This window comes from Phascolarctos cinereus, unplaced genomic scaffold, assembly GCF_003287225.1.
Source record: "Phascolarctos cinereus isolate Bilbo 61053 unplaced genomic scaffold, phaCin_HiC Scaffold_4;HRSCAF=312, whole genome shotgun sequence".
Classification (NCBI taxonomy): Eukaryota; Metazoa; Chordata; class Mammalia; order Diprotodontia; family Phascolarctidae; genus Phascolarctos; species Phascolarctos cinereus.
In genome coordinates this window covers 676,404,701-676,427,214 of record NW_027555847.1, presented here as the reverse complement: position 1 = coordinate 676,427,214, position 22,514 = coordinate 676,404,701, and the positions used below count along the sequence as shown (strand labels likewise).

Genomic DNA, 22,514 nt, shown 5'->3' with positions numbered 1-22,514 from the left:
GAGAGAGAGAGAGAGAGAGAGAGAGAGGGGCTTTGAAGCAAAGGTGCAGCTTCCAGACATGATTGGCTGTCGCAAGACCATGAGTAGGAAGGAGGCTAAAAGAGCCTTCAGGAAGGGGCAGGGTGGAAGTCAGGGCATGATCCCTGCCCCCCCCATCATGGTTAGCTCCTACCCCCATGCATACCAAGAACAGGGAGGAGCCTGGAAAGACTGAAGATAAGGGGGCAACCATAGGCTCATGCCCTACCAGCACACTGCCTGAGACAGGTAGAAAAAGGAAGAAAAAATCCAGCTGTCTCACCCTCTGCCAACCCTGGGGAAGTGACTTGGGCAAAGGGCATGGGCTCCCATTTAATATAAGCCCTCAGACCCAGGCCTGACTTTGAATCGTTAGTTCTTTGGAAGAAGCCACAGTCGTACCCCGAGTCCATCCTCTCCATAGTTCCCTTCCCCCCTCCCCCCAAGAGATACAGACAGCTTCAGAAATAAAGCCATCAGCCCCCTTGTGGGGGAGGAGGCCAGAGCTGCTGCACATAAACAAAACCTACACAGACACCTGAGATTGCCTGGGGGTGGGGGGGCTGCCCTCCCCCTGCTCCCAAACCCCCATTTCCCTGAACATCTCCAATGGCTTCCCTTGGGCATTTGACCTACCCCAGCCAACCCCAGGATAAGGAGGTGAAGGAAGAATCTGGCAACAGATGCTGCCCAGAGGCCCAGCCCCTGCCCACCAAGTCATTTCACCAGCTATATCACCTACAGGCCTGATGGGTGTTCTCGACATCATCAGTGAGCTAGCTCGAATCAAGGGGCCTGCACCAAGCTAGCTTTGGGGAGTGCTGGCAGGGGGAACCATCCCAGGCCATTCAAGTGACTAGCTGTTTGACCTTGGGCAAGTCATTTTTCCCCTCTCCAAGCTTTAGTTCCCCAAATGTTAAATGAGGGTATTAAGACCCCTTTCCAACACTATGATCCACATCAGCAGGATAAAAACCAGAGGCTGGCAAGGGCTCTCCTCCAAGGACGACGAGTTGGAGTATGTGGATGGTTCCACAAGCAGCAACGGCCTCCCTGCACCCCCAAAATTCAACCCTGAGCCACTGTCCTACCCGCAACAGACAGATAAGAGAGGTGACCCAAAGTGGGTCAGGCTCCCAGATCCTCAGTCCAATAAACCTCTTCCTAGGCACCAAAGGGCTTGGAAAAAGCCCCTACACCTTAGCAAAACCCTGAGGTCTGGTAGTCCAAACTCTCCCGTTCCCCAGCTTGGGAAGACACTATGACTGGATGGGTCTCCAAGCTCTGCTCTGACCCTTAGGGCCGAATTTCTGGCTAGATTTGTCCCAAGAGGCTCCATCCTTGACAAGACTCCTTGGGGGCAGTGGGCTGGGCATGGAAGGCTGGACCACGGCAAAAGTTATGTGCTCTATGCAATGTTACATACACACACTTACAGACTTCAACCTTCTGGGCTGAACCAGTCCACACACCTCCTGCCCAGTCCCCGGGCCTCCATGCTGAGACATCTGAGACACCCTGCCAGCAGAGAGGCACTGTAGGGGTACAGGGGGAGGAAAGGAATGGCCTTGTGTGTCTGCCTCTCACCAAACCTGGATTCCACATTTAATCAATATTAAAAAAAATATTATTAATAATAATAATCATCATCACTATGTACAGAAATAGAAAGCATTATTTTCTGTCTCCAATGTTGCCAGCTGCCTTCAAGGCTCGGGCATGGAGGGGGTGCCCCTCTGCCCCCACCAACCTGGGATGTGTGCTCTGCTTGGGGGCTCGCCTTGGGGAGAGTCCATGGAGCCTCCACAGGTTTAAAAAGGAAAAAAAAAAAGAATATCCACAGAGGCCCAAGAATTCTGACCCTAAAACCTCAATCCCAGAGCCCTTTCCCTCCAAAGGGAAGGGAGGAGAAAGTCCTTCTTTTAAGGACGCAGAAAAACCAGCTGACAACTGGGGTTCTAGTTTTGCTATTCCCCATCACCCAGCCACCCACATGCCGTCACCCCTCAGGGAATCCCTGGGGCAAAGCAGTGGCCCAAATGGATGGCAGAGACCCTGGAGGGGTGGGTGCTGGGAGCAACCCCAGCTTCCCCCCCTCCCAGGCAAATGCTGGTGCTATTCTCTGTCCCCAGCCCCCAGTGGTCCGATATACCCACCCTCCCACCCTCCCATCAGCATGATGGTTAAAAATATAAAATCATGTGGCCCCAGGGGGAAGGAAAGTCCTTGGTGTCCCAGTCTGTGCCCTGAAAGGGGCACAGGGAGGGCCCCCTCCATCTGGTGAGGCAGCCAGCTTCAGGAGACGCAGAAGGTCCAGGGGGAGATGGCTCTTCAGGGAGGCCCAAGGTGGGGTGAGGGGAGATGTTGGAAGAACAAGGGGTAGTGGCAGCAGCTTCCTAGGCCCTTCCCCCTAGAGGAAGGCAGCAGGGCTGGGGGCTGGGCTGGGGCTGGGGCTGCCCGCCAGGCTGCAGGGGGCAGAGGCCAGCGAATCGCTGGGGGAGACACTGCGGGCCCCCTGACGCTTGATCATGCTGGGGTGGAAGGTGGGGTGACGGCGAGCGTGCTTGGTCAGGTGGTCACTTCGCATGAAACGCTTGGTGCAGATGGGGCAGGAGAAACGTTTCTCGCCAGTGTGTGTCCGGTAGTGCCGGGCCAGCTCATCTGAACGTGCAAACTTCTTAACGCAGCCTAACCACGTGCAAGGGAAAGGACGCTCACCTGTGGGGAGAAGGCACAGATGTGTCAGTGAGACCAGCTGCCCAGGTTAGCTCTCAGCCACCAGGGCAGTATCCACCTTCACCCCTCCACATCCCCAAACCTTCACCCCTGGAGAGGCCCTCAGAGGGCATCCTGGCCGATGCTATCTATCAATGCAAGACGCTGAACAACCATACAAGATGTGGCATTTTCCCTCTGAAGTCCTCTGAGAGGATGGGCTGGAAGAGATGATTTCTAGTCCCTCCGACATTCTATTTTCTAAGGTCACTTCCAAACCTACCTGGAGGTAGGGACCTGCCTCCATCTGAACCCCAACTCAGTACAGCCCTGGAAAGTGAATCAGAAACTATTACCACCCTCACCTGACAGGGGAGTGTCAGTTCCTCCTGTAAAACTCCCAAGTGCTGCCTGAACTAGATTAAAATGTAACGAGGAAATGTTTAACAAAATAAATAAAAACACAACACAATGTATTTTGTGGTTTGCTAAGTTAACATGAGGAATGCCTTTCTTTTGAGTTTGACACCACTGACTTAAAGGAAAGAGCACTGAATTTAGAGTTGGAAAGCCTGGGTTCAAATCCTAACTCAGTTTACTATCTGTCCCACTTTTGGAGCTCATTTTCATCTTCTATGAAACGGAGAGGGGGGGGTGGCACTGCACAATTATAAGTGAGCTCTAAATTCCCTTAAGGTAACGATCTTCTGTACCTCCCCCAAGAAGCTGGCTTTTCCCAGCCGCAGTTCTCCCCTTCCCTTCTCAAAGGGTCAAAGGGGGAGAACAAGGCTGATGGCAGTAATGATGGTGGTGGTGGCGGCAGCGGCGGCGGCAGCAGCAGCAGCTGCAGCTCCCAAAGATTAGGAATGAGGATTTCCCAGAGGCCAGATGGCCAAGGTTGCTGAGCCAGACAGGTCTTCAGAGTGGGGAGGGAGGAAGGAGAGTATCAGGCAGAAGGGGTATAGTGGGGAGTGAGGGTGCTCAGGAACAGAGGACACAGAGCTGCAGTTGGCATCTCATGCTTCAAACCTCCCTGTATCACCTCCCATGCCCCACTTACCCCAAAATGGGTCCTGCCTCTGATCATTGGATGGATATGTTCCCTATGGTTGGGGAAAAGCCAGGGCCATCAAGGTGCTGAAGAGATAGACGAGTCCTTAATGCCCACTGCTCCTTTCCTCAGGGTTACTGGAACAGAGCTGAGCCCATCTTCCCCACAAAATACCAGAGCAAACAGCCACAGCAGCCCACGCAGACGCAACGTACGTACAACCCCTGGAGCCCTCCCAGCCCCACTGTACCCCCAAAGAGCCACAATGAGGAGGACGGGAAAGAACCAGGATCACAGGGACAAGATGCCTAACATGACCAATTCAATTTCCTTCATACCCCAGGCCTAGATTAGTCCTTGCTTTCCAAGAGGGATATGGGGGAGGAGAAAGGAAGGGTGTGTGTGTGTGTGTATGTGTGAGTGTGTGTGGGGAGAGTGGGGGGGGAAGAGAGGGGGAGAGAGAGAGGAGGGGAGAGAGAGAAAGAGAGAGAGAGAGAGAGAGAGAGAAGAGAGAGAGAGAGAGAGAGAGAAGGGGGGAGAGAAGAGAAGAGAGGGAGAGACAAGAGAGAGAGAGAGAAGAGAGAGGAAGAGGAGGAGAGGGAGAGAGAGAGAGAAAGGGAGGAGGAGAGGGAGACAGGGGAAGAAAGGGGGGTGGGGGGAGAGGGAGAGAGAGGAGAGGGAGGGAGAGAAAGGGGGAGGGAAGGGGGAGAGAGAAGGAGAAGAGGGGAGAGAGGGAGAAAGGGGGGAGGGAGGGAGAGGGAGAGGGAAAGAGAAGCTCCCAAGCAGTGGGACTTGGGTTACTTTACCAGCACCCTTTGCCTCACTTCCTCCCTAAGCAGCTTCCCTCTGGGACTGCAAAGTGCTCAGATCCCCAAACAAAAGAGAATGTGGAATTAGCCACCTAGGACCCCATATCCATTGGCTGCCCAGAGAATCTGAGAAGCTGCTATCTGCACCATTGAAGAGACCCACACAAACATAATCACTAAATCACTGGTCCTCAAGAGAATGGAATACAGCAGCACTGTGACTAATAGTTCTCTAACGAGGATTCCTCCCATGCCTCATCCTGGAGGCCTGGGCCTCTGAAGGAGGCACTAGCAGAGGCCCAGGTATAGCTGGGCTCCCCAAGTTGAAAAAGCTTCGAGCATTGGTCCAGGAAGACCTATCCCCATGGGCATGGTCTGCCCTCTGACAGACAGCCCAGCCTGCCTATCTCTGGGGCTCAGCATTAGGTTCTGGCCACAGGAAGTCACAAAGGCTTAGTAACAACCACTCCATTCCAACAATCCTGGGTGAGTGAAGTGCTACTGGAATAGTTCCCATTTTCACAGAAGAGAAAACTCAGGCTCCAGTCACAGAGGAAAGTTAGGGCCAGAGGCAGGATTTGAAGCCAGAACTTCTTGACCATAGGTCCAGCTCATATGGCTCTCTGCTCCACAAAGGAGGGATGTGGAGAGAGGAGCAGAAGAAACGAGAGATATTTTTGAAATCAACATGCTCAATAGTATTCAGGTCTGCTGCCACTTCAAGGTCCCAGGAATGGGAGTCAAGGGTCCTGTGCTCTCCAAGAGCTGCATTTGACAAGTCTTGTGACCCTGGACAAGTCACTTGACCTCTCTCTGAAGTTTTCTATGTCTTTAAAATGGGGATATTACTCCCAAAATGGGGGGTGGGGTGGCAAAAAGCATTATAGATGGCTGCCAATGGCCATCAGAATAGGAGGTGTTTTCTTCTTCCCTTGGAATGTGCATTCTCCCGCCCTTCCTGCTCCTAGCCCATGAAAATCCTACGCATCCTTGAGGGTTTAGCTTAAGGACCGCCTTTCCTGAAAAGCTTCTCCTGGCAATCCCAGCCCCAGAACAGGACATCATGTCTTGAGGTAGAATAATCAGAATACCAGAATCTCAGAGCTGGAAGGGGCTAGCCCTCAGAAGAGCTCCCATCCAAGCCATACCCCAGCAAGACATTCACTCCAACACACAAGGGGGTCAGTGGGGAATCTTCATGGTCCTGCCCACTTTCCTACAATATCTCACTGTTGATTCATGTTGAGTTTGTCCTAACTCCACAAATATCCCTAGATCTTGCTCAGATGAACAGCTGTCTGGCCACTGCTTCTCCACATCGTGCTTAGGGAGTTGATATTTGGAACCCAAGTGTGGACACTCGACACATTTATCACTACACTTAATATCACCTAAGTAGATTTGTTCTAGGCCAGCCAGGGCTTCTTAGGTGGGGGGGAGGGGTGCGGGCACCTAGGAGGGGTGTGGTTTCATGAAAAATTTTTTTTAACATCTGGATAACTGTATTTCACTATATTTGATTTCCTTTGCAATCTTATGTATTTGATCTTGTTTATTTAACTTGATTCTGAGAAAGGGACCAGGACATGCAAAAAGGCTCCTGTGTTCTAAGCTACCCAGAGCCTCTTGGATTCTTCCAGTCAGCCAGACTAGTGTCATCTGCAAATAGGGCAGGTGTATGCATCACCTCTGCTCTGAATGACTGAGAAAAATGTAGAATGGCCCCCAGCCCAGCAGAGACCTCTCAGGTATGCCAAGGGAGACCTCTTTCCAAAAGGGCATCAAACTAATAACTCACTCTCTCCAGTATTTAACCAGTTTCAAATCTACCTAATTGCTCTAGGCCACTTGTCTACCATCTTCTCCCTGAGAACAGCACGGGATTTTGTCAAATGCTTTGCTAAAATCGAGGTAACTCTATCTACAGAGTTCATCTCATCTATTAAGTCCTATAACCCAGCCGTGAGAGGAAATAAGGTTAATCCTGACATGACCTGTTCTTTAAAAGAACAAGTTATCATCAATGCTTTTATCACTGTCCTTTCCCAAAGAAAGGCTCTCCAACTCCCTGACCCCTTGCTGAATAGAACTTTCCCCTGGAATAAGTCAGGTACAATAGATGATAATAATAACACTGAACATTTACAGAATGCCAGGTGCTGGGCACTGTGCTAAGTGCTTTATAATTATTATCTCATATGATTCTCACAACCACCTTGGGAAGCAGGTGCTATTTTAGCCTCATTTTACAGGTGAGGAAACAGGCAGACAGGGGTTAAGTGACTTGCCCAGGACCACACAGTTAAGAAGTGTCTGAGGCTGAATTTGAACTCAAATCTTCCTGACTGCAGGCCCAGCTCTCTACCCACTGTACCACCTAGCTGGTTGTCAAGCAAAAAATAAACACACTGGCAGAGTCTGAAAATGTGAGGCATCTCTGACCTTTATTAAAGGCAGGTCCTGCCGCTTCCATTTATGCTGGGCAACACAGTACTTCCTGAGCTTCTTTGGATTCTCCATTTCTTACAGTGTAGCACAATTTGTTCAGCCATCCCCCAATGGATGGACAAGTACTTTCTTGCCAGTTCTTTGCAACTATGAAAAGTGTCACTAAAAATGTCTGTATAGAGAGGCTCTTTCCCTGTGTCTTTGACCTCTCCCTGAACTAGATGCCTAGTATTTGCTGAGCCAAAGTATTTATGTATATGTGTGTGTCTATTTATATAGACACACATATATTTATAGATTGTGTGTCTACACACACAGAGAAATAATTTCAAAAAGCATTAATTACAAATTTTCTTTCCAGAACGGCTGGACAAGTTAACAGCTCTACCAACAGGAAACTAATGTGCCTGTTTTCCCACAGCCTCACCAACATTTATCAGTTTTATCTTTTCTCACCTCTGCCAATGTCATGGGTATTAAGTAAAACCTTAATTTTCATTTCTCTTCTTAGAGATTTAGAGCATTCTTCTATATGATTCTTCATTTTTTTTCTTTTTAGGCAATTGGGGTTAAGTGACTTGCCCAGGGTCACACAGCTAATAAGTGTCAAGTGTTTGGTCTGAGGCCAGATTTGAACTCAAGTCCTCCTGACTTCAGGGCCAGTGTTCTATCCACTGCACCACCTAGCTGCCCCTTCTATATGATTCTTTCACCTATTCTACTGTGTTCACTGATCATCCCTTTAATAACATGTTCTACAATGCTGCTGGGAACTGGAGTCAAATTTCTGGCCAATAGTTTGTAGACTGTATCATTTTCCCAGGTTGGGAGGTGGGGAGGGGAGATATTAGGACAGGAAGAGAAGAAACAGAGACATCTGCCCTTCTCCAATTTTTTGTTGACTTCAGTTCACAAGCTTTCAAACCATCACAAACAATGGCTTTGCTACTCAAATCCACTAGATAGCTGAGGAAGGAAGTGGCAGCTCTGGGCCTGGTGACTGACTCGAGATGCTCTCTTAGGATCTCATTTGGGGCTGCCCCTTTTCCCCTTCTTTGCCATGTGGTATAGGTGACCCTTAGAGTGAAGACACTTGGGAATGAATGAGGTCTGACACCTAATAAGCTGAGTAACTGTGGGCAAGTCATTGGCCTCCAATGGGCTGAAGTCAATAAGATGAAATTTAATAGAACAAATGTAAAACTCTGCCCCTGGGTTTAAATAGTCAACTTTACCAACAGAGGATGGATGAAGATATTAATTAAATAACAGTTCCAACTCTGGAGATTTTAGTGAGTCAAGAGTGTGACAGGTAAAGCTTTAAAAAAAAAAAAGGTTAATGCTACCCTAGGTTTCCCACTCAGAAGCCATGGGATTTTGGGCAAGTCACTTGACTTTCCTGAGCCTCAAGGGAAGGGCAGTGTCTGGAGGTGGGGGATCCCTTGTGTCCTCTTCAAACCACATCTCGAGCCCGGGGAAGCAAACAGCATGTGAACCTGGAATCAGAATGATCTAAACCTACTTTGGACACTTCCTAGTAGGTCGTGTGACCTTGGGTTAAGTCACTTCAATTCTCTCTGAGCCTGTTTCCTAAGCCTAAAGAAGAGGGGTGGGCAGAAGAGGTTAGGATGTGAGAACTTTATTCCAGAAGGAGGATCTGAAGACCCTCAGAGGGCAAAACTAGGAGCCGTCAGAGACTGATTTAGGGTCAATGGAAGGAAAACCTCCTGAACAATAAGAGCTATCCATCACTCAGAAAGTACTGAGACCTGGCCACGGCTTTGCAAAGGATTATCCAGGAGAGGTTATGAGTCGCCATTTAGGGCAATGCTGTTAAACCAATTCTTGGGCCAGGTATGGACTTAGACTAGATGATCTCTAAGGCTCCTTCAAAGATATTCTGAAGTCATTGAGTCACTCTGATCCCTCAGTTTCTTCAACTGTTAAATGGTCATAACAATTCTCACATTAATGATACTAACAGCTACCATTTACATAAATCTTTTAAGGTTTGCAAAGCACTTTACGAATGTTATCTCATTTGATTCTCCCAACAACCCTGAAAAGCAAATGATATTATGACTCCCATTTTATAGATGGGGAAACGGAGGCAGACAGAGGTCAAGTGAGCAGCTCAGGGTCCCACAGCTCGTAGGTGCCTGAGGCTGATTCTGCACTTAGTTATTCCTGACTCCAGGTCAGCTGCTCTATCCACTGAGCCATCTAGTTGCTTCTAGGTTACCTGGGTAAACATACACACACACACACACACACACACACACACACACACACACACACACACACACAACCTCTCTCTCTCCTTTTCCCAGAGGCTCCTTCATCCCCTCTTTTCAAAGGGATCCACAAGGAACCTGCTTATTTGCCTGCTCAGCTCTCTCACCTGAGCTCAGAAAAGGAAGCAGGGTAAAAACTTCAGTCCCAGAACTAGGGCAGTGGCATAAGTACATAAACTTGGCCTTGGCCACAGCTGCAGCTGAGGGCAAGGTGGACCTGTGAGGATTGGCAGGGTCCTCCCCTCCGTCTCTCCAACATTTGCACAAGCAAACACTCACTCAAGTTGGGGTGTGGGGTGAAGAAGGGACATGGGGGGGGAGCCCAGGCCAGGCCATACTTGCATTTTCACTTTCATTTTGACGAGGCTAGCTACTTCCCTGTTCCCAGGCCTGGTTTGTGATGGGGGACGGGGAAAGAGGAACACTCTTTGGAGGCTATCCACGGGCTCCCCAGGTGGGGGCTGTGCCATAGCACCCCCTGTTCCTGGCTGAAACCAGCAGCAGGCTCTATCTCCGAGATAGGCCCTCTCCAGCTGGGTCAGGTAGCAAGAGGCAGAGAGTCAAGGAGAGGAGGAAGGGGAGGGGAGAGACACTGGGGGACAGGATGTGTGAGGGTTTCAAGTTGGGAACAAGGCCCGGCTGGGAACAGAGCAGCAGCACGTACGTGAGCAGACAAAACAGGGAGAATGTCCCGTGGTCGTCGCCCCCCCCCCCCCCCAGCCCCCTGCCTCCTGCCCCTCCTCCTACCTCCAGGCTCACGTTTTCCCCCATGCTCTGGAAGCAGGGGCCCAGCACAGTCTAAACAAACCAGTAGTTCCTGCACCCCCTCCCCTGCTCCCTAGGCCTTCCAGTCTAGGCTCAAAGGGAAGAGTCCCTGGAAACATAGCCATCCTCTCCTCTCCAGCTCCTAGCTCCCAGAGGCTAACCCAACCAGGTCCCCCCCCCCAATCCACAACCAACTGCCATTTAAGGAGGAAATGGTGGGCTAGAGCTCAGACAGAGCTAAGTTAGGACACAGATGGACATCAGCCCCTGCAGAAGAAGGGGCGTCTGGACAAGGGCCCTGGACGTCCAGAAAAGGAGTCACTCCACACTTTGGCAAAATCACTTTCCCTGTCTGAGCCTCAGTTTCCTCATCTATAAGAAGAGTGATTGGAGAATAGATTTGAGTCAGGTGATGTGACAGTACTTTAGAACTGCTTCATCGTGATAACACAAACCCAGGAGTCTTGAAGGAAGGAGGAGGGAGAAAGGGGGACCTTGACATTGCCCTCAAGGGCAGAGATCTAAGCTTAGACCAAGGGATAGACAGAAGGAGCAGAGGGAGATTTCCACTCAAATAACAAAAACAAACCCTCTATCAGAGTACTAAGGAAGAAAGAGAAAGGGCTCTTTCTGGAGGTAGTGAGCTCCCCACCGAGGGCTGAGAAACCATCAGGAATGTTGTGGAGGTGGGGAAGGAGCAAGATCTTCAGGTCCAGGTGGACAAGATGTCCTCTCAGGCCTCTTACATCTGTGGGAGATGAGCCGTTAAGTCCAGATTCTTCTGCTTGAATAAAGTCTCAGCTCCATGATGGAGACCCTCATTCCCTTTACACTTTCCTCATCTTAAGATCATAGGAATTTGGTGACCCCTTCTACAGAGGGGTAAAAAGGAGGCCCAAGGAGGACTGCCCAGCTGCTAAGGGGCAACATCTAGATTCAAACATGGGCCAACCAGAACTCTACATTCCAAGACCCCAACTTCCAAAAAATAGATAGCCCTCCCCTTCACTTCATACCACATAGCCTGTGTGTATGGGGGGGGGGGGAAGAGGAAGACCTGCCTCAGGAAGCTTGAGGAAAAGGCCTAGGATTTGACTAAGTGTCACTCCAAGATCTTCCATGGCTCCTAACTGCCAAAGGAATCAAATGCAGACTTGTTTTGGCTTGGCATTCAGGGCCTTCCACAATCTAGTACCACCTCCCATTTCCAGCTTCCTCTCTTGCTCTGACCCCCTTTCCTAGGCCTGATGTCCCAGCCAACGTCATTGATTCTGGTTAACTGTCTTCCATCCTCAGAACTCACCACCCTCTCATTAACACAGTTCCTTGGGCCTGGAATACTCTCTTCCCTCCTCACCTACAAAATTCTCACCAGTTCTCCAAAAGCCTCACTCAAATTCCGTCTTGTCCAGGAAACCACCTTGTCCCTGTGGGTATGGTCTTGTCCACCCCACCCCACCCCCATATCCCTTGGTCTGCCACTTCAATATGTGCCTTTTATGCAGCACTATGCATGACAGTTTCATCCTGCTACTGGACTGTAAGCTCCATGAGGACAGGAACTCTATCGAATGAGAATGCTAACAGCTGGCATTGATACTGTGCTTTTAAAGTTTACAAAGCATTTTAAATCTATTTTCTCATTTGACCCTAATCATGATCCCATGAGGAATGTGAAATTTTTATTTCTAAGTTTACAAAGGGCCTCAGCATGATAGAAGGTGACCTACCCAGGGTCACACAGCTAGCAAGGATCAGAGATAGGCTTTAAACTCAGATATTCCTGATTCCAAGGCCATGCCCTGCTACTGTGTTATCCAAAGGCAGGAGATGTAGGAATGGCCTAATCTCACAAGTTTAGGCTTTTAAAAGAGGAAAGTGCTTTGTACAGCTTAAAGTGGTACTTAAGCCTCAGTTTCCCCAAGTGAACACTGAAGCAGTTGGATTAGCCGGTCTCTAAACTATAAGGTGGTGATTTTATGATGGGGGGCTTCCTGGGAATACAGGCCAAACTTATACCAAGTAGATGAAAAACAGGGGGACACCCTGAAGCGGAAGGGGCCCTTCCGGACCACCATATGAGTGTCAGGTACAAGCCATTCCCCAAGGGCCACACACTGGGAGGAGTCAGGCCCCAATATCTCAACCTAGCTCAGCAGAGAGATAATCAGATTGGGGTAGAAAAGGAGGGGTTTTATTCCCTCTACCCATTTTCCCCAGGTGCAGTCCTTGTGGTCAACTTAACCCAGGACAGGCAGCAAAGGCCAGTGAAGGAAGCGCTGAGCTCAGCCTTCTGTGACCCGGGACAAATAACCTTTCTGGGTCTCAGTCTCCTCATCTGTAAAGTGGGCAGAAGTGGGGAATCTCCTAAGTTTCATAGAAAATTTCTTCTTCAAGAAAGTCTCTCCTTTTGAAAAGGGGATTACAGACTCTTAACTCTAGAGGAAAGTGAACCGTAGTTCCCCTTTTGTCTTTTAGAAGCAGCTGGTGATGCAGTGGATAGAAAACTGGGCCTTCAGTCATCAGACACTTCCTAGCTGTGTGATCCTAGGGAAGTCTTTAAACTTCTGCCTGCCTCGATTTTCTCAACTGTAAAAATGGGGCTAATAATAGTACCAACGTCTTGGGGGTTTTTGTGAGGATAAAATGAGATATTTGTATAAGTACTTACTGCAATGCCTGGCAGGCACTAGAAAAATGCTCATTCCTTTCCCTTTGCAGGAAGGTGAGGGGCAGGAGTGGAGGGAGCCTGTGACCTTATTCAATAGAGGGAAAAAGGCTATCTAGAATACAAGGTCTCCTACTTCCTAAACACTCCCTTTCTCATTCTCCCACCAAGACCCTGCCTAGTTTCTGGAGAATTTGAAGGGACTCCAGAAATGAATCCATGGGCTACCCTAATGACGCTCTGTTATTAAAAGCAGCTGCTCACTCCCCTCCACCCCCCCCCCCCCGTCTTATCAGGGAAGCTCAGTATAAAGAAAAAGAGAGGACTTATCTCCCCCATTTAGAGGATGGCAAGACACTCCCAAGTCCAAAGAAACATGCCAATCACCACCTACCCCTCCAAGAAACTAATGAACAAACCCGAAAAACAGACTGTCAGAGACCTTTTCCATTCATCCACTAATTCATTCAACCTGCATTTACAACAAAGAGCTGAGCAGAAGCAGAGTGATAGCTGCCCCCACTTAGAGTACAAAGCATACTCAAAATAAGCAGTGGGAGTAGGACTAGTCCCATTTTACAGGTATGGAAACTGAGGCTCAGAAGTTAAGTGATGGTCCAACTAGTCAATAACAGAAGTGGGCCAGGCACCTAGGCCTTCTATTTATCAGGCACCTGCTAGTGCCCTAAGATGGCACAGCTCATCACTCCCAACTTTCTACACCCAAAATTCAAGTTTTGAGGGAGGGAGGGGAGAAAGCATTTACAACTGCCTAGATGGGCGGAAGATGACCAACTAGCTATTCTCTGGCAGGGCCTCCACCCATCCCAGACACCCACCCTGATTAGGGCCTCAGCTTCAGCTCAGCCTGGCACTGCCCCCAGAACATTCAGGCCCCACCTTGGAGAATCGATATCAGTACCTGGCCTTGCCTGGCCTGAACCTCTGCCCTGAGGACTGAAGGCACTTCAGGAGCCATGGGAATCTGGGGCCAATGAGAGAAGGGCACCAGGCTCCCAAAGCCCGAGTACCAGGCCCAACTTCTCTCTCCAGAGACAGCCAAGCAGGACCCGGGCCTGGAGGAGAGGCAGGGCTGTCCCAAATAGGGGACTAGGCTGAAGCCTGAGTCTAGCCTCACTTGCCTAAATCCTAAGATGATGATGATAATGATGACAATAATAATAAAAGTAATTGTACATAGATAGCCCTTTAAGGTGTGTAAAGCACTTTACACAGAATATCTCACTCGATCCTCACAACAAACCCTGAGACGGGTGGTTGTTATGATACAATCACAAGCCCCATTTTTACAGACCGTGAAACTCGGCCTTCCAGGAGGCCTCAGCCTCTACCACCACCCTGACTTCCAGAAAAGGCCTGGTAGGGAGGACCCTCAGAAACCACCAACCCTAGTGCTGCTCCACCATTACATTTCCCGGATGAGGAAAAGAAGCTAAGCAGCTGTCCAAGGTCAAACTGTATGGGGGGCAGAGCTAGGGAGTCCACCCCTGGGCTCTAGCCCCTAGTCCTAGAGCAGCAGGAGCCAAAAAGGAGCAGACACCCAGGAGAACTAGAGCCCAGCAAACAGACAGAACACTGGACCTGGAGTGAGGAAGCTGAGGAAGCCTGTCTCCAGCATTCATTAACTGTGAGACCTTGGGCAAGTCACTTAACCTCTCAGTTTAACTTGACAGATGGGGAAACTGAGGCTCAGAAAGTGGGAGACTTGCCCAAGGTCACAGAGATCTTTCTGATGCTGTATCTGGAGTTCTTTCCACTACCTATCTGGAAGGGTTGCTGTGAAGCCCAAATGAGATAATATTTGCAAACCTTAAGGTGCTATCTAGATGCTAGCTTCTTCCTCTTCTCTACTATGGGGATCACAGTTTCTTAGATTTAAGGTTGGAAGAGACCTTAGAGGTCCATCTGATCTGACCTTCTCCTTGTTTTTCAGAGAGGACAAGTAATTTGTCCAAGGACACACAGGTAGCAAGAGGGAATGGAAGGATGTGAACCCAGGTTTCTTGCTGCCTCTCTAGAAATAGTGAAGAGTAACTGATAGATGCTGGGGTGGGCAGTGCGTAAGTTAATACCCTCACAAGGTGGGAAAAAAACTGTTCAACTGCAAATCAGGTCTCAGATATGGGCAAGTCACCTAACCACTCTGAGCCTCAGTTTCTTCAGCTTCAAAATGGGGTAACAATGCTTACACAGCCTTCTTGGGGGGGGGGTCCTAAGGCAGGTTGCTGAGGCAAAATCTAACTGAAAAGCTGCTATGAAATGTGAGCTATGGTTTGTCAAGTCAAGGAAGGCCAGCTGACTGAACCCAAGGACCCCTCCCCGCTGACACAGGGTGCTCTCTAGGACAAACCTGTTCCTTCATCAAGCGTCACAACATCCATTCTTACCTAACATCCTCCACCCACCCACCCCTCTAATCCTTCCTCGGGAACTCCCAGACCCTCCATGACTAGCCTCCCAGCCTCCCTCCCTAGAGCTCCCCTCTTAGGCATCCAGACAGGCCTGCAAAGCCAGACACAAACAAATAAGGGGGTCTAGCACTTCCCCCACTTCCCAATGGCAATTAACCCAATTATCTCCCCCCCCTTTACCCCTCCTGCAGGGGCCCTAGAAGAAACCACCTGGTGGGGGAGAGGGGAAGAAAAAAAAGGGGAAAAAAATTTCCCTCTAAACTGTACAATTTTCCTTCCGGGTCTTAAAGCCAGTCTCACCTCCAGGCAGGCAGTACTTAACTTGGTGGGGTATTGGCACTTGGTCAATATGGAACAGAACTAGGAGTCAGTGCACCATGAAAGGTCTCTGAGCCCCAGGGAGGCTGCAGGTGGTGGGTGGAGGAAGGAGAGAGAAGAATATCTTTCAGGAGGCCCAGGTACCCTTCAATCTTGTGAGGTAGGAAGGGAAAGGGTTATCATTGGCCCCACTGTACAGATAAGGAAACTGACAAAGAGAAGTGACCTCCTCAATCATACAAGCTGCCAAGCGTCAGACCCAGGAACGGATCTTAGCATCCTGCCTGCCAAAAGAAACAACAGCCCCAGTCCAAAATGGAGGTTGGAGACACAGGCCTGGGATCTACTCCAGGATTGGCCATTAACTCCCAGGGGACGAATCCCCTTCCCTTCTTAGGGCCTGCTTTCTCCTCAGTCAAGTGGTGTAGGGGCCCAGAGGTATTAGGTTAAACGGTCTGAGGTCCCCTGTAGGATTCGATCTGTGTAACCTCAGGCAATGGTCAAGTGAAGTTTAGGCCATTTGGTTTTCCCTATAAAATAGAGAGGTCGGGCCAGATGATCTTGTGGACTTCCCCAAGGTCACATTAATGGCCAAGCCAGGACTGAAACTCTGGTCTCCTGACTCAGAGTCCAGGAATCCATTCAGCTATATTCTGAGGGGCCCTGAAATTTCCTTAGGGCCCTGGCAGTTCACCCCCACCCAGGCTGGGCTCCTGATGCACACTGCTAAAGAAAGCTAGAAAACACAACACACACACACACACACACACACACACACACACACTCACACTCACTCTCTCTCTCTCTCTCTCTCTCTTCTCTCTCTCTCTCTCTCTCTCTCTCTCTCTCTCTCTCTCTCTCTACTCTCTCTCTCCTTACAAGAGGGAAAAAAAGAAAACCAACTCAACACCCAAAGATCACTGAACTGGGGAAAGTGAGGCCTAGAAAGTAATGAGGTGATGAGTAAGTGATCACAGTACAAGGAAAAGCAAGCTGGATTTGCAGTTTGCAAGCCTGGGGTTCAAATCCCAACCCTGTCAACTCAGGGAACTTGGGCAAGTCATTTCACCCCCATCTATAAGAGGAAGGGGGTTGGATTAGGGCAGGAAATTCTTAACCTTTTTTGAATCAGGACCACCTTGGGCAGGCTGATGAAGTATAGGGACCCCTTCTCAGCATGATGTCTTTCAATGCCTTTTTTAAAAATTGTTAGATTACAAAGGAAACCAATTATACTGAAATAATTATCAATTTTTTAAAAAAAATTCAGTCTCCCCAAGTTAAGAACCCCTGGCCTAGATGGTCTTTAAGGTCCCTCTCAGCCTTAAAATTCTACGAGCCTGTGGGCTGGATGCCAGCTAGGAGCTCATTCCTGCCCTCCCAACCCCACCCCCAAGAGCCCATCTCCTCTATCCCTGAAGCCAAGATGCCAGGGATACCAGTCTCACCTGATGCAAAAGAAAAAAAGAACATTCTCTACTCTTGATCTACATAGGGTATATCATCTGGACTCATGGACAATTGGCAAAGGACTGTTAACACTACTAAGGGAATCTGAGCTGAAAGGGGATGGGAACTCTCTCTGGTCTCTAGTGGTTTTTCACTCATAGCTCTTTGTGACCCCATTGGGGGTTTTCTTGGCAAAGATACTGGAGTGGTTTGTCATTTCCTTCTCTAGCTCATTTTTACAGATGAAGAAACTGAGGCAAACAGGGTAAAGTGACTTTCCCAGGGTCACACAGCTAGGATGTTTGAGGCCAGATTTGAACTCAGGAAGAAGTCTTCCTGATCACAGCCCATCACTCTATCATGCACCACCTCGATGCCCAAAGGGAGGTAGAAAACAAGCTACAACAAAGCCTCATCTTTCAACTAAGGGGATCATGGCATTTAGAGCTGGAAGGGCCCTTAGAGACCTTCTACCATGGTCCTAAGAGTCCAACACCTCTCATTTATAAATAGGCAACTGAGGCTTGAAAGGGAAGAGACTTGCCCAAGGTCATGAAGGTCTTCAGATTGCATAACTGGAGTTCTTTCCACCACAACACAACGCAAAGGAAGGCTCCCTCTCTCCCTTTCATCCCACCTTTTCTCTTGTCCATCTAGAATCCAAAGGGCCCTCAGCAGCCATCCAGTCTAATGTCTCCTCATTTCACTGATGAAGGGATTGAGGCCCAAAGAAGCTGATTCACCTGCCCAAGGTCCCCCAGCTAGGGGATGGCAGAAGGGGAATCTAAACTCATTGCATCTGGCTCCCAATAGTCCAGAACTCTTCTGTCACCCCAGACTATGTATCTACTGAAGCAAGTTTCACTCTGGGCCTCTATAAAGTGCAAATGGGGGGAACTCAGAGAGTCATCCCTGACTCACACGTGTTTCCATTTGCTGCCATAAGCAGCTCTAGCCCTCCACATCCTACAGGGAGAAGGTGGGAAAGACCCTTCCCGAAGCCCTCACAAACAACATTCTAGAGAGGAGAGGGAGGATCAGGCAGGAGCAGTACCACCTTTTCATTGCAGCCCAACTTGACACCTTTCCAACTCAGTGAGTGTGTGTATGTGGTGTGTGTGTGGGGGGTGATCTTACTCTTCTGAGCCCCATATGGCACCATTTAACACCAGAGTGTAGTGGTAAGGGCACAGACTTTCCAGCAAGGCTTCTGCCTGACCCAGGTAACTATGAACAAGTACTCTGCTTCTACTAGGAGGTATAGTAAATAACACATCGAAACTCAGTCATGGAGACCTGGATTCAAATCCTGTCTTAGAGACTTACTAGCTGTATGACCTTGGGCAAGTCACTTAAAACCTCTGCAACTCAGCTCCCTCCCTCATCTGTAAATCGAGGGAGCTGGACTCACTGACCTCAAAGGCCCTTTCCATCTCTAAACCTATGATTCTAGGAGCCACGACTGGCCCTTCTATGAAACGGTAGAAGACTCCCTGCCTCCTTCATTAGAGTTTCATAATTTTGTACACTAAGAGATGGACGAGACCTTACAGATTACCTAGTTCAATCTACTCATTTTATAGATGAAGAAACCAGAGAGGTTAAGTAACAATTATGGTCACCCAGGCAGGATTCTGCCCAATATAGATGCATGACTTATCATCTTTCATCTGGGTGTTACTAGAGATAACCTCACTATTCAATGTTACTTTCCTCCCAAGACTGTAAGTGAGGGCTGGCTGAAGGGAGAACAGGAAGGCAGACCCTAAAGTCAGGCCAAGTTCATGGCAGAGCCCTTCCCCTCCCGTCCCAACTTCTTTACCTCTCTTCCACGCTACGAACAGGGAAGTCAAAAGAGAACAAGGGAAAGGCAGTAGCAGTGGGCAGAAAGCCTAAGGGACCTCCAAGTCAGGAGGATGGAGGTCCAGGGTGTGCCTTTGCGATCCTGAGGTTGATTGCAGCTTCTCAGGGACCCACTTCCAACTCTTGAGGGTTTGAGTGCCCTCCACCAAAGAACTCGTATATCTACACCCCCCCTAAGGGGGGGAGGTTCTATTAGCCCCCTCCCTTTTTTTATTGTCCCTGGATGTTCTTAGGAGAAATTGGGGAGGTCCCTGCGTCCTCACTGCCAAAGAAGGAAAAGGATTTGCTCAAACTTGATCACTAACCTTGTGACCCTAGGCAAGTCCTTTCCCTTCTAAGGGCCTCAGTTTCCCCATTTATAAAATGATGAGAGTGTCCAGGGTCCCATTTAAGCTCTCCCAACATTCAGCATTCTTTGTTCTAAAGGCCTTTGGGGGGGCAGCTAGGTGGCACAGTGGATAGAGAACCGGCCCTGAAGTAAGGAGGACCTGAGTTTAAATGTGGCCTCAGACCAAACACTTGACACTTACTAGCTGTGTGACCCTGGGCAAGTCACTTAACCCCAATCGCCCAAACAAACAAATAAATAAATAAAATAAAAGCCCTGGGGAAAAAACTATGTTCACTTAAACTCTTAAGTGTCTACTCTATGAATAAGCAAGCATGTAAGCATCTACTATGTGCCCAGGCACTGGGGATCATCCCGAGACCAAAATGAAACAATCCCTGCAAGGGAGTATCCATTCCATTTCTCCAGATTATTGAGAAAGAGATGAAGTTTAACCAAGAGGCAGGAGGCTGCCCTCATGGAGCTGATTCTCTTGTAGGGGGAAATATGCAGAGGCAGGTTAAGTATGCTAAGATCCCAAGATAAAATCAAAACCTTAAGGGGAAGGGTGGAAAGGAAAAAAAAAATTCCCCATAAGATTAGTTTTGGAGTCAGAGGGCGTGGGTTCAAATCCGGTCCGTGATTACTTACTAGCCAGTGTGAGCTTGACCAAGTCACAACCCCTCAGGCCTCAGCTTCCCCAACTATAAAGTAAGAAGGTTGGACTGAAAACAAGGTCTAGTTCTAGCACTAAATCTATGACGCTGTAGTTGTCACTAATAAAGGACCGATATAGAACAGTGCCCCGCCAGTGACACTGTGTGACCCTGGGCAAGTCACCAGCTCTCTCTGGGCCTAGACTTCCTTCAATTTCTACTATATTCAAAGCATTGTAAGGGATTATGGACAAGATACAGAAAGAGAAGTCAGGTCCTTGGCTTAGGGAGTTCATAGTCTATTGGGAGGATATGCCACACAAGTAAATGCAACAGGAAACGATTCCATCAACACACATGTAAGATGCTAGGTAGCCTAGTACAGATGGAAGGGCAATGAATTTGGGGGTCAAAGGGCCTAGGGCAAATTCCTCCCTTTCCCTCCGGGACTGAATCCTCACCTGTAAAACGAAGGCCCTACCAGATGGATCTCAAAGCTCCCTTCCAGGGCTCAGGTTCTACACCAGCCGCCTCATCCCCCACCCCCAACTCCCCCAGCCCCTAAGTCAAACATTCTCCACCTGGTGTCTCCCAGGCTGCTCAGCCCCACCCAAACAAGATCACCACATATTTGAAAAGACACAATCCGAGAAGGCTTAAAATGTAAAATGGGTTTTGGGTTAACCCCCCCCAACTTCAGGCAGCAGTTTCAGATCCTCCCCCAGCCTCCATGGCCCCACCCCTCCATTCCCGCTCCCCCACCAGCCCGAAGGACCTAGTGAGGAGGGGAGGGAAAAGGAGGCGGGGAGGGGCCGCAGGCTGAGCGGATCAGCTGGGAGGACAGGCGTCCCACGCCCCCCCCCGCCCCCAGTACAGACTCTGGAGTCCACCGCCTCCCAGCCTCCCCTTCCCCACTCAAGTGCTGCCCGCCCGCCTGCCAGCCCGCCCGCCGCCCCCCCCCGGCCCCGCGCAGGGCGCTGTGCCAACCTCGCGCTCCCAGCCGGCTCCCTGGGCGCCGCCCACCCGAGTCCCCTCCCCTCCCCTCGACTCGGCGGGCAGCAGCGGGGGCGGGGGTCGCGCCAATCGCACCCACGTAACAAACTTATTAGTGTCCCCCCCCATACACACATATACATTAATCTGAGCAAAGAGACCCCCCCCAATCCCGCGTCTCAGGAAACGCTAGAAGGGGGGAACCGCGTGGGGGCGGGGTCCCCACCCACGCCCACACAAAGCCGGGGCCACGCGAGCCCGCGGGGGCCACACTGGGTACCCACCGCCACCTAACCCGGGCTCCCCGCCCCCAGAAGACCGAACTGTGCCCGCCCCCGCAGGGAGGGGGGTTGGGAGGGAGGAGAGTAGAAGCCGCGTGGAAAATCACCAATCCCGCCTCCCGACCTTTCTCCCTCCCCCCCAAACCGCCCCCACCCAGCCCCCAGCTGGCGGGGAACAAAGGCGGGGGACCCCCGAGGGAGAGGAGGGTCAGGGAGCCGGGAAGGGGTGGTTCGGAGGGGGGGAGGGGAAGCAATGGTGCTAGGGGGAGGGCGGACAGGGGGAATCGAGGGCCCAGGATGGGGGGGCGGGGGCATAGACCGAGGGGCGCGAAGGCGAACTGAACTGGGGTGATGGGACTGCCAGCGGCGGGGTGCACGGAGAGAGGGTGGCGACAAGCGAACCTGCGGAGAAGAGGGGAGGGAATGGATATGAGGGAGAGAGCGCCGAGCGGAGCCCAGGGGCCAGCCGGGTGCAGCGGGGCAGCAGGTCCCAGGCCAAGGGGGGAGGAGAGCCTAGGGGAAGGCGAACATGCGGGGATGGCAAGTGACTAGATAGGCGGGGGTGGGGGGGCGGCTCTCACCTGTGTGCGTCCGCATGTGCGCCTTGAGGTGGGAGGACTTCCCGTAAACTTTGCAGCAGCCCTCGAAGCGGCACGGGTGGCGCTTGCTGGGAGGTGAAGGGCTGTGGCAGCGGCGGGAGGCGGCGTGGGCGGCGGCCGTGGGGGCGGGCGGGCCGGCCGGGGGGGCGCCGTCGGGGTCCCCGTTGCAGGAGCAGGACGAGGACGAGGAGGAGGTGCTGCTGCCGCTCTCCGAGTGAGCCGAGGCGGGGCGCGGCCCGCGCAGGTCCGTCAGGATGTTAGCCACCGCCAGCAAGTTGGGGGGCTCGGCGGGGCCGGGGCCCGGGGCCGGGGAGCCCCCGCGCGCCGCGGCCGCCTGCAGAGCCTCGCGCACCTCCAGGTCCTCCCGGCTGCAGTCCCCCGGGGCCGGCGGATCCGGGGCTGGCGGGGCCGGGGGCGGGGGTTCGGGCCGGGGCAGGGCCGCCGGGTGCACCACGGCACCCGTGGAGATGGACATCAGGCACTCGGCGGCGAAGTAATCCACGCAGGCCACGGCCGACATGCCGGCCCCTGGGCGCCAGGCAGGCGGGGAGACCGAGGGTGAGAGAGGGAGACCCGAGCTAAAGCCCTCGCGCTGTCGCCGCTGCTGCCCACGCCTGTCCCTGCCGCCGCCGGCCGGTCCCTCCTTCTCTCCCTCCGGCTCCGCGCTCCGCTCTCTCCGGCTCCGCCCGCCCCGCGCGCTCACTCACTGACGCGCCCCTGACGCACCGGAGACCGCGGGGGCGGGGAGGGGACCCGCCCAGAGGGAGGGGGGCCGGGCCACCGCGTGCGCCCCCTCTGGTGGGGGGAGGCGAGGGGAGGGGCGACCC

The 22,514-nt window shown here is 51.2% G+C and overlaps 1 protein-coding gene across 1 annotated transcript; it reads right to left on the bottom strand.

The window, feature by feature from the left end:
• Positions 1-287: 287 nt before the first annotated feature.
• KLF16 (KLF transcription factor 16) lies at positions 288-22,507 on the bottom strand. Its single transcript, XM_021009026.2, has 2 exons — positions 21,670-22,507; positions 288-2,736 (listed from the first exon to the last, which is right to left on the bottom strand). The coding sequence occupies exons 1-2, from the start codon at positions 22,205-22,207 to the stop codon at positions 2,429-2,431; spliced, it is 846 nt and encodes a 281-aa protein (XP_020864685.1). The 5' UTR covers positions 22,208-22,507; the 3' UTR covers positions 288-2,428.
• Between the last annotated feature and the right edge of the window lie 7 nt (positions 22,508-22,514).

What these genes read in the sequence shown, in the direction of transcription:
- KLF16 (XM_021009026.2), bottom strand. Translation starts at nt 22,207, where the DNA reads ATGTCGGCCGTGGCCTGCGTGGATTACTTCGCCGCCGAGTGCCTGATG. An exon ending in GCACATGCGGACGCACACAG is followed by an intron (nt 2,737 to 21,669) that starts GTGAGAGCCGCC and finishes TTCTCCCCACAG; the next exon opens with GTGAGCGTCCTTTCCCTTGC.